An 11,074-nucleotide genomic window follows, 5' to 3' on the forward strand; every position below is an offset into this window, starting at 1 on the left:
ACGCGGTTTTCGTCCGAGAAAATTTTGGCGCAGAGGCGCACATGATAATAGAAAAATACTGACCGTGTTCCTATGAAAATAAAATTCAATTTTTCCACTGGAAAAAGATTTATTAGCCAGCCTAGTTAGCTTAGTTGGTAGTGCGTCTGCCTTGTAAGCGCTAGGACGCGGGTTCGATTCCCGCCCGGGGCGGATTTTATCCGCGCTCATAGTTACCTGTACCGGTTCAGGAGGTTGATTGTAGGATCGAATCATGGTAATATCATCCTTACTGAGGTTACCAAGGGCATCCCTTGCACTCTCTAGGACAGGCAGAGCAACTTCTAATGCCTTCTCTGCTTCTGTCTTCTCTATGTTGATCATAGTTCTAGAATAGAATAGAATTACAATAGAATAGAATAGAACCATGGTAATATCATCCTTACTGAGATTACCAAGGGCATCCCTTGCACTCTCTAGGACAGGCAGAGCAACTTCTAATGCCTTCTCTGCTTCTGTCTTCTCTATGTTGATCATAGAGGGAAGTTTCTACATCTAGTGCGAAGTGTAGGGGAGGTAGGAGACATACAGGCTACAATGTGCAGGTTGGATACACAGGTCTGCACGAAAAAGTTCCATATAGCATCCCTGTAAAAACAAAAATAATTAAGAATGATAGGTATGTACTATGTTTTCACTTGACAAATAAATGAAACTTATTTATTAATAAAAGTATTGTGAAATACAGTTAAAAACAGATAAGTAGTTTACATGTTTCACCATCTCCTGACGGCACCCTCAGAACAACTCAACAAAAATAATTTTAAATTGTACTGAAATATTTTGAGCGGAAAATATTTACTCAAAATATACTGAAATATTTTGAGTATTTTGAGAGGGGTAAAATGTAAACAGGAGGGCGTGGGTTCGATCCCAGCCGAGGCATGGAATTTTATCCTCATTTACTCGTATTTGACAATTAGACTCGTATACTAATGGAGCTCCAAGGGTTAGGTGGTAGAGAATGCCTCCGGCGTTAACCTCGCCTAGTGGTTACCTTCCACTCAAGAGTCCATTATTTCCTATTTACATAGGGTCGGCGTTTCTTGTCAGTCTCTTCCAGGCAGCCCTATTCTGCCGTGCTAAGCGAAAACGCCGTATGTCAAAAAAAATCGATTTTTGGTTTTTGGTGCCAAATGATTCCTATGATCCTAAATTTTGATCCTATACTTTTTTTTTATCCTAAACCCCTTAAAAACCACTAAAACTTGTTGCCGTATGTCGAAAACGTATGTTTGCCGTATAGATTGAAATCTTAAAACTCGATTTCCCGAAAGTAGGGTTTTTTGACATACGGCGTTTTCGCTTAGCACGGCAGTATTGTGCACCTCATGTCATGATAAATTCTTCTCCCTCCTACTTTGTAATGTCTTCGTAGATTCGTAGAAGCTTAACCCATTTTTTAGGGCTGTTTGCCCCTACACTTAAGCCTCAGAATGGCTGTTTGCCCCCAAAAATCAAATAATGATGCCCTGAAAAAAAAAAAAAAAAAAAAAAAAAAAAAAAAAAAGGCCGAACTTTATTCCAAACAGATGTTTTTTCTACGAACGGCTGGCTTTCTACTATCACTATCTTGTCCATCTCTCGTCAATTTCAGAAGGATAAGACTTCGTTGTTACAGTTCCCTCTGAAATCTCAAACCCGTATTTCTTGAATATCCGTATCTTGATCCGGATAGTGCTAAATTTGATTCGGATCCATCAATCCGGATTAATGGATATCCTTTGAAGTCTTACGCTCTGGAATAAATAGAATAGAAAATAATATAAATAGGTATATATTAAAAATATTAAAATAGAATAGAATACACCTTGTTTATCCTGCCAGAATGATACTGAAAAGTCCCTTTACTCCTGCAGTCTAAACATAGAATAAATATTAGAACAGTTTATGAAATAATAGAAGATCCCCCACAAAAACATAAATGTGAAAAAAAAGCCAAGTTCCTATCCAAAAATGTCGGCCCTTAAAGTGATGAGATCAGAAAATCGAGGCCAAGTCTGCATTCCCAATTTTTCGTGTCTGCTGAAATGCAGGATCTCAATTCCTTCAACCTTCTCTCAATTTCCACATGGCAATGTTTTCCTTTTATTTTCATTTGAATAATAGGTACGAGAAGGAAAAACATTGCCAAGTTGAAATTGAGAGAAGGTTGAAGGAATTGAGATCCAGCATTTCAGCAGACACGAAAAATTGGGAATTTTATACTGCCAGAATGAGACTGAAAAGTCCCTTTACTCCCGCAGTCTAAAAATAGAGTAGCATTGTCAGCGTAGTTAGCTTGGAAGCTTCAGTTGCAGCCGAATGGTGATTTCAGATTAAAAAAAGGATTTTGTTTCCTGCCGTACACCGGAGTGATCTAGCTATGTTCTCTTGGCTCGTCCTGAACAGCAGCCAACCATTGTGATTGTGCTTGTTCTTTAAAAGCAGAGAGAACCCTTTGAAAACTGACAGCTAGGTTTTTGCGTCTCCTTCGTAGGCGCTAGGCCACGGGCTCGATTCCCACCCGGGGCGAATTTCATCCTGAATAAAGTTCTTTCTCGGAACGGCTGACTTTCTCCTATCCTGTCTTCCCCCTCTCTTCGCTTTGGGGACGATAAGACCTTGTGAAACACAGTTCCCTCTATCAAACCTCCTTAAAAAAGGATTAAAAAATATAACTTAATGATGGAATTACCTTCTTCTACTATCTCAGCCGCAGTAAACAGGAAGACGGTCGCCTGATTTTTAACTCCCAATAGATTATAGAGGGATTTCAAATCTTCCTTGAAACTAGCTTCGTTATATCCCCGGGATAATTGAATGGTAAACACCTGATAACCTGAAATAACAATCAATCAAATATATCATTGAAAAATGTAACTTAATGATGGAATTACCTTCTTCTACTATCTCAGCCGCTGTAAACAGGAATACAGTCGCTTGATTTTTAACTCCCAATAGGTTATAGAGGGATTTCAGATCTTCCTTGAAACTAGCTTCGTTATATCCCCGGGATAATTGAATGGTAAACACCTGATAACCTGAAATAACAATCAATCAAATATATCAATCAATTTAGCAACCTCCGTGGGTATCAAACTAAGCTTACACGTTTGAGGTCCCGGGTTTGATTCCCGTCAGGGAAGTATTTTCAGGCTCTATGCGTGAAGGGGTTCACTCAGCCTCGTGAGCTACTTTAAACAGTAGCGACCAGTGACCTAAATTAGTAAAAGGAGGTTCTTGGTGTTCCTGTTATTCACAAAAAATACAGAACTTCTTACGTTTCACCACAAAACGTTTGTGATTTAGATTGGACTGAGCCTTAAACCAAAGGGGGTTTTTCTTTGTCTGAATCCAATGAATTCATAGAATCTGGATTCATCGGAGCCATAAAAATAAATAAATACTTCGCAAGTGTAAGCCGAGATTCTACCGGCCATCAATCACAAAGAAAATATTGCCAGCCTAGTTAGCTTAGTTGGTAACGTCTCTGCCTTGTAAGCGCTAGGCCGCGGGTTCGATTCCCGCCCGGGGCGGATTTTATCCTGATGGGATAATGTTCGTTCTCGGAACGGCTGGCTTTCTTCTATCCTGTCTTTCTTCTCTCTTCGATTTCGGGACGATAAGACCATAGCAGTTACAGTTCCCTCTGTCAAACCTCTTAAAAAAAAGAAAGAAAATATTATTGAAAAACATTAGCCCTTTGACTCACCTGCTTTACATCTTAACCCTTTGACTCACCTGCGGCAAAAGAGGCGAGCCGCACCAGACTTCGCTTGCCGCCCCCCTCCACTCCTACCACCATGCAGTGGCCGCGACTCAGCCGCAAGGCCCGGTGTATGCGGGTTAAATGTTCCCGGGCATCCTCGAATAGGACCAGGTCTAACCGGGCCTTGGCCCCGGCCGATTCGTTGTACTCCTCCAGAATCTGAAATCAAATCAATCAATCAAGAAAATTAACTAATCAATCGATCAATCAATCAATCAACGAACCAATCAATCTTCATATAGGACCAGGTCTAATCGGGCCTTGGCCCCGGCCGATTCGTTGTATTCCTCCAGAATCTGAAATCAAATCAATCAATAAAATCCTCCAGAATCCGAAATTAAATCACGAGTTCTTTTTGGTAAAAGAGAGCCATTTCGCAAAATTTCATCATATTATTTTTTGTCATTTTACAGGTTTTCTTTTTACACAGGCCAATGCCACCACTGGGCGCTACTCGATTGTCCTCACGAGGCTGAGTGCACCCGCAGAGCCATTTCGCAAAATTTCATCATATTATTTTTGTCATTTTACAGGTTTTCTTTTTACACAGGCCAATGCCACCACTGGGCGCTACTCGATTGTCCTCACGAGGCTGAGTGCACCCCGAACTCCAAGTATAGAGCCGAAAAAACTTTGACCTTGCCGGGAATCAAATCTGGTATTTCCTTCGAGCAATACTCACTCAGCCCCGGAGGTTGCTTTTATTCTTCCATTTTAATAAATAAACCTAAAGACCAATAATTTTGCCAACTCCGGGATTCTAACCCAGGCCCTTACCTCGGTAAACAAATGCCCGACCGCGCTGTAATCGAGCAGATCTTCATAGTATCGGGGCTCCGTCTCTTTGAGCGCATTCCTGAAGTCACCGAATAGTAGAGGATCCCGCATCACTACATTCACATCCTGGGGGAAGTTCCTCTTGACGGAGTCCGCAATGTGACCGCTCATCAGACTGAGGTCCTGGGTTCGAAAAAAAAAGAAGAAACAATTGTTTAGAAAATATTGTTGAGAAACGTTGCGCAACATTTTGCTTTGCAATACATTGGAACACAAGGTTGAAGACGCAGAATAGAGAGAGATGAAGCGTGGATCACATGGCGCAGAAATAACCTGGATATAGGCAGGATAAACTGAGTGCAACATTCTGCTGAGAAACGTTGCGAAACGTTTTAAAATGTCCAACTTAAAAACAGAAAGGAGAAACGTTGCGCAAAATTTTGTTGTAAGATCTTTTGTTACTACTATTTTTGGTGGCGGTGAGTCCCTCAATAATACGTGATGGGTTCCAAAGTCTCCCACCCTCACATCCAATTAGTGACCACACCGGACGTAGCTTACCTCGTCTGTATTCAGTCTGTCGCATATAGTTCGGGTGAATTCGTTTCGCCAGGCCCGAACAAACATCTCCTTCGTGTTAAATATGATTTTCTCGGTAGCAGTCAGTCCCTGAATAATTCGGGATAAGTCGCGAAGATTGAAAATGTAGTGGAACTTGGCTGGCGTAGGTGGTAACTCGGCTATGACTAGCTGAAAATAGAATAGAATATAAATATACCTTGTTTATCCTGACTGTTTATAGCCACTCCTTGGCTATCTAAAGTAGTATAATTAAGAAAAGGAAAGCACAAGACATTTTGTAAGTCGTCTGGAAAAATGGAAAATGTGAACTGATTTTTATTATTCAAAAGTGAGGTTATGTTGTTTAGATTCTATAGATACATAACATCATACAGTAACACAATACATAACCACAATAGGTACATACTATTACGTAAGCTACATCAACACTGACAAAATAGGATAGATTTTTTTTAAAGAGGTTTGACAGAGGGAACTGTAACTGCTAAGGTCTTATCGTCCCGAATCCAAGAGAGAGATGGAAGGCACAAGATATTGTTTAGACTACATGGGGTAAAGGGACTTTTCAATCCTTTTCACCTTGGTTCTAGTTAGCTTGGAGGGTAGCGCGTCTGCCTTGTAAGTGCTAGGTCGTGGCTTCTGTTCCCATCTGGGCCGAACTTTATTCCAAACAGATGTTTTTTCTACGAACGGCTGGCTTTCTACTATCACTATCTTGTCCATCTCTCGTCAATTTCAGAGTCCTGATCACCTTAACACCTGTCCCGTCCTGGGCGCCAGTACTGATATTGTAGAAAAATATGGGGACGTAAGACTGAGAATGGCCTAGTGGTAAAGTTCCTTGACATTTGACAATAACATTCAAATTCCAAGTCACCCATCCAATTAGTGACCACACCGGACGTTACTTACCTCGTCTGTATTCAGTCTGTCGCATATGATTCGTGTACTGGAAATCTAATTCTAACTTCGCCTAAAATCAACTTTGCTAATCAATGGCATTACAAAAACTATTGATATCCTCGCAAAAAAACATTTGTGTTCAAAAGTTTACCGCCAAGTACAAGTTGCTTACCTCGTCTGTATTCAGTCTGTCGCATATAGTTCGGGTGAATTCGTTTCTCCAAGCCCGAAAAAACCATTCCTTCGTGTTAAATATGATTTTCTTGGTGGTGGTGAGTCTCTCAATAATACGGGATAGGTTCCGAAGTCTCCCATCCTCCCATCCAATTAGTGACCACACCGGACGTTGCTTACCTCGTCTGTATTCAGTCTGTCGCATATAGTTCGGGTGAATTCGTTTCGCCAGGCGCGAACAAACATCTCCTTCGTGTTAAATATGATTTTCTCGGTAGCAGTCAGTCCCTGTATAATTCGGGATAAGTCGCGAAGATTGAAAATGTAGTGGAACTTGGCTGGCGTAGGTGGTAACTCGGCTATGACTAGCTGAAAATAGAATAGAATATAAATATACCTTGTTTATCCTGACCAAATAGGATAGATTTTTTTTTTTTAAGAGGTTTGACAGAGGGAACTGTAACTGCTAAGGTCTTATCGTCCCAAATCGAAGAGAGAAGGAAGGCATAAGAGATTGTTTAGACTACATGGGGTAAAGGGACTTTTCAATCCTATTCACCTTGGTTCTAGTTAGCTTGGAGGGTAGCGCGTCTGCCTTGTAAGTGCTAGGTCGTGGCTTCTGTTCCCATCTAGGCCGAACTAGGGCATCCACTTGTAAAAAAATTGTAGTCAAAACCAAACGTCAGCCCAAAGCAATCACCCTAGGTTAGGGCTGATTGAGAGGATGACGAAAAACGCCGACCCCGTCTAAACACGGAAGAAGGCAAAGAAACAGAAGACGAAAGAGCTACTAAAGAAAGAGTCCCTTTAGCCCAGCAGTAGGCTATTACTATTATGTGGCCAATTTCTCAAATTATATCCTGTATCCCATTTTTAGTCACCCGTTCACCTACCAACCGCGCTCGCCGTTGACTTAACTCGAGTGTTCACTTACGTATTTGTCCGGGCTGAGTGATCTCAAGAAGTTCATCATAGTGGCAGTCTTTGACGTTCCGGTATCTCCCACTACAATACATGGCCGCTTGATCTAGAGTAGAATAGAATTTAATAGAATAGAATAGAATTAAATACAATAGAATAGAATTAAATACAATAGAATAGAATTATACCTTGTTTATCCCGCTAGACTGAGCCTAAAAAGTCCCTTTACCCCCGCAGTCTAAACAAGGTCTTGTATATTTGATACGGCATCAGTAAACAATTCAAAAGAAAACACCTTGCTTAGCTTTTAAAAAAGAGAAAACGAAGTCAGGAGGACGTACGAAGGAAGAAAAGGCAACGAAGAAGAATTGATTTGGAGAAATGGTGCTAATACTAATTCAGCATTAAAATCAGTGCTTTGTATCTTTATACTGAAAACTAAAACGAACAAAACTTACTTTGTACACTCTTCCTCGAAACGCAAACTGGTAAACAGAGAAATGATATTGGTGAAAAACATTGAAAACAGAATTCAAATTGGTCAGAAAAAAAGTTACATCACCTTTTTTTTACTTTTTTGAAGAGGGTTGATGGAGGGAACGGTTGGCCTAAGGAGAATACATAGTATAAACCTATCAATTGTCTGGCTAGGGGACGTAAACAGAAAGTACATGTACTAGTGTCTAGATGTGGGACAATAAACAGAGAAGAGAGAACAGCAAACCCTAACCAGCCTAGCTGGTAGTTCTTGAAATGGTTCTCTCTGCTATTAAAGAAGAAGCCAATTAAACATGGCTTTAGACTATAGACCTATAGAGTATAGACCATCACCCCGGACCCCGGTGTATGGCAGATAAAAAAGATATCCTTTCTTTATTCGACCATCACCATTCGGCAACAGCTGAAGCCGTTACAACAACAAAACTCTCACCTCATTCATTAGACTCAATATCCATGTAAGCTTGGTAGAGTCAGTAGTGGGCACGAGAATGTCACCAAACGATTTGTCACCATCGTGAACGTAGCTGCGCACAAGGTGTCGCCAAGGAACCCACGCGTTCTTAGACCGATCCAGAGTGTAGTGGTACCAAGACGATTCGGCTGTGGGTATTTGAGCTGAGGGGGAGAAGAAAGATATACAGTAAATTTAAATGGAACTTTCAGCCCAAATTAATGCATTAATAATAATAATAATAATGAGAATGGTTTATTTTAATATAACTATAAAAATATCTTCCTTTTGTTCCTATATAAGTACCCCCAATGGTACTTTTCAGGAACGGTTTGTCACCAAACGATTTGTCACCATCGTGAACGTATTTGTCACCCATTCGGGTTGAAAAAAAAAAATGTGTCGATTCCTACGTAAAAGGTTGTTTAGGATAAAGTTTGTTTTGAGAATCCAACCCACGACCTAGCATTTACAAGGCAGTGCAATAGTCCTATACAATAATGGACGCGGCATACAAGGGATCAAGAGATCTGTCTTAACATAATACCGCTATGTATAGGGCTTTATTTAGATTTTAGAGCATTTAGACTGTATTTAGGACAGAAGGTTTCTAGTCAGATTCATAGAACAAGAAAAAATGCACCACAAAAATGACTGAAATCCCCCCCAAAAAACCTTCCGTGTTCAAAAGTTCGCCACCAAGTACAATACTTTCTTCTACTTGCTAGCATTTATTTCGTGAAAATTATTATTTCAAATCGGTACTTATTTTTCAATAATTATTTACTACTATTTGCCAGTCTGTCATAGCACAGTAAGAAATCCAGTCAGGGTTTTCACAAAAACTACTGAAATCCCCCAAAAAAACCTTCCGTGTTCAAAAGTTCGCCGCCAAGTACAATTTTTTCCCACTTACTATAGTTTGCCAGTCTATCGTCGCTATCGACCACATTCAGGAATCCAGTCAGGTTTTTCACATGGGCATCAAATACAGTTTGAGCCTCGGCCACTAGCGAAGCTCCCAAGGATGCGTACACACTTTGTATGAACACGGCCTCGAGTTCTTCAGGAGACATGGAACCGAGGTTGGCCTCGTCCAGACTCGCTTGGAGCATTTGACATAGCTGCACAATCTGAAATGACATAGCATTAATTTAGTGTCTTGAGTTGTGAGTTATCCATTAATCGAAATCGATTATTTATTAAAATCGATAGCAAATTATAATTGCTATCGATAGCTAAATGATTATTAAAATCGATATCGATACCGAGGCTGGATTCATCCAGACTCGCTTGGAGCATTTGACATAGCTGTAGCTGTACCATCTGAAATGTCATAGAATAGCATATAACAGGGGTGGCCATATCTTGTGCGACTCTCCAATCATGGTTCATACTTGTTGAATTTTTCCCCTGCATATCATAATTTCCATGAGACTGAATTCTGAAGATTGTAGACCAAAATTTTCAAAAAATCACCTGCGGCGTGGCTCCCCTCGAATCGGCTTTATGGGATTGCGGCTCCCGAAGGTAAGGTTAGTGGCCACCCCTGGAATATAGCTTATCCTGCCGTCTCCCGCAGTCTAAACAAGTTTCGACCTCAGATTTGGAATTTTCACAACTTTTTACGTAGGAATCGACCTTTTATTAATAATATTTTCCCAATTGCAACTGCTCCATTCCCTCTATCAAACATAGAAAAAAAAACACTAGTAGATTCGTTGAAACTTAACCCATCCTTTAGGACTGTTTTCCCCTACACATAACCCTTGGAGTGGGCCTTTTGTGTCCGGAGTTAAGCCAAATGGAGTAGGTACTTCACGCTCACCATATTGAGTGGGGTTTGTGGTATAATCGTTCTGAGTGGAGGTGTGCCTTCACCTCCAGTTTCCTGTCCAGGGAGACTACCTTCGTGGATAAGAGTCAGACTGGATGGGATGTATCTGTACTTACATAAATACAGAGTATGAGAAAATTAAAAAAAAAAAAAAACTTTGATGTGTTGACTGTTTTTGTCAAATTTCATCAAAATCGGACGAACAGTTCCAGAACAATGTCGGAAGACTCGAAGAGATAGACTTACAGACTAACTAAATGCAACAAAATACGGTATGCTAGTGGATTCATTGAACTTAAGGACTCCTTAGGAAAAAGACGTCCAAAAGCTTAAAAGGGCCAAAAATCTAATTAGTATATTAGGGTTAGGGGCACACCCTTGTGGGGAGGGGTTGGAAAATGTATTCTACATTTAATATGTACTTTTTTTTTTAATATGTACCTACCTATGTTAATTTTTTGCATATGTACCCATGTTAATTTGTAAACTTTGCTCAATAAATATGACAACTTTTTAGAATAAAATAAAATAAAACTTTATTTGTTTTAAAAGATGAGTGTTTCATCGCCGCTTTTATTTGGTAACAATGAAACAACTGCTGCATTAGAATTAGACTCATATGGCCTGTGTGGTAGAATGCCCATCCCGTAATATAATAATAATAATAAATAATAAATATAAATAAATAATAATAAAAAAAATATGAGATAATAATAATAACTCTTGATGAGAACCATAGGCAGTTACGCGGACTTTTCTACCAATAACCCTTAGAGCTCATTATTATGTGTCAAAGCTCAAATAAAGAGATAAAATTCCATCCCGCTGGATGAACCCACGCCCTGTCGTTACCAGGCGAGCGATTGACACTACGCTACCGAGCAGTATGGTGAAATGATATTCAGTGTCCGCATTACTGGGCATATTGAATCATCGAGAACAGGACAGTTTTGTCGGCGGAGGCAAATACACCTTGGTTCTCTCTCCACCACTGATCGATGTTCCTGCACATCATGGACGGTACGGAGAGAAGACCAGGATTGTACCTTGAATAAAAAGAAGACTCGTGTGCCTGTGTCGAGCATGCGCATCCTCGTAAATGTCCCCCATCAGATGCATGGAGTAAAAATAGAATAGA

General features: G+C 40.2%; 1 protein-coding gene across 1 annotated transcript in view; it reads right to left on the reverse strand.

Annotated features, from left to right (window-relative positions):
- Positions 1-1,749: 1,749 nt before the first annotated feature.
- LOC103519406 (dynein heavy chain 10, axonemal-like) overlaps positions 1,750-11,074 on the reverse strand; it is a gene marked incomplete at its 5' end in the record, with an annotated part of 17,176 nt that continues 7,851 nt past the window's right edge. Inside the window, 11 exons of the mRNA XM_026830929.1 lie at positions 1,750-1,778; positions 2,717-2,860; positions 3,763-3,949; positions 4,568-4,750; positions 5,129-5,317; positions 6,407-6,595; positions 7,161-7,253; positions 7,606-7,632; positions 8,079-8,263; positions 9,016-9,232; positions 9,928-10,042. Coding sequence (XP_026686730.1) covers positions 1,750-1,778; positions 2,717-2,860; positions 3,763-3,949; positions 4,568-4,750; positions 5,129-5,317; positions 6,407-6,595; positions 7,161-7,253; positions 7,606-7,632; positions 8,079-8,263; positions 9,016-9,232; positions 9,928-10,042 — 1,558 coding nt within the window. The remainder of the gene's footprint in view (positions 1,779-2,716; positions 2,861-3,762; positions 3,950-4,567; positions 4,751-5,128; positions 5,318-6,406; positions 6,596-7,160; positions 7,254-7,605; positions 7,633-8,078; positions 8,264-9,015; positions 9,233-9,927; positions 10,043-11,074) is intronic.

This window comes from Diaphorina citri, unplaced genomic scaffold (genome assembly GCF_000475195.1).
Source record: "Diaphorina citri unplaced genomic scaffold, Diaci psyllid genome assembly version 1.1 scaffold2711, whole genome shotgun sequence".
Classification (NCBI taxonomy): domain Eukaryota; kingdom Metazoa; phylum Arthropoda; class Insecta; order Hemiptera; family Psyllidae; genus Diaphorina; species Diaphorina citri.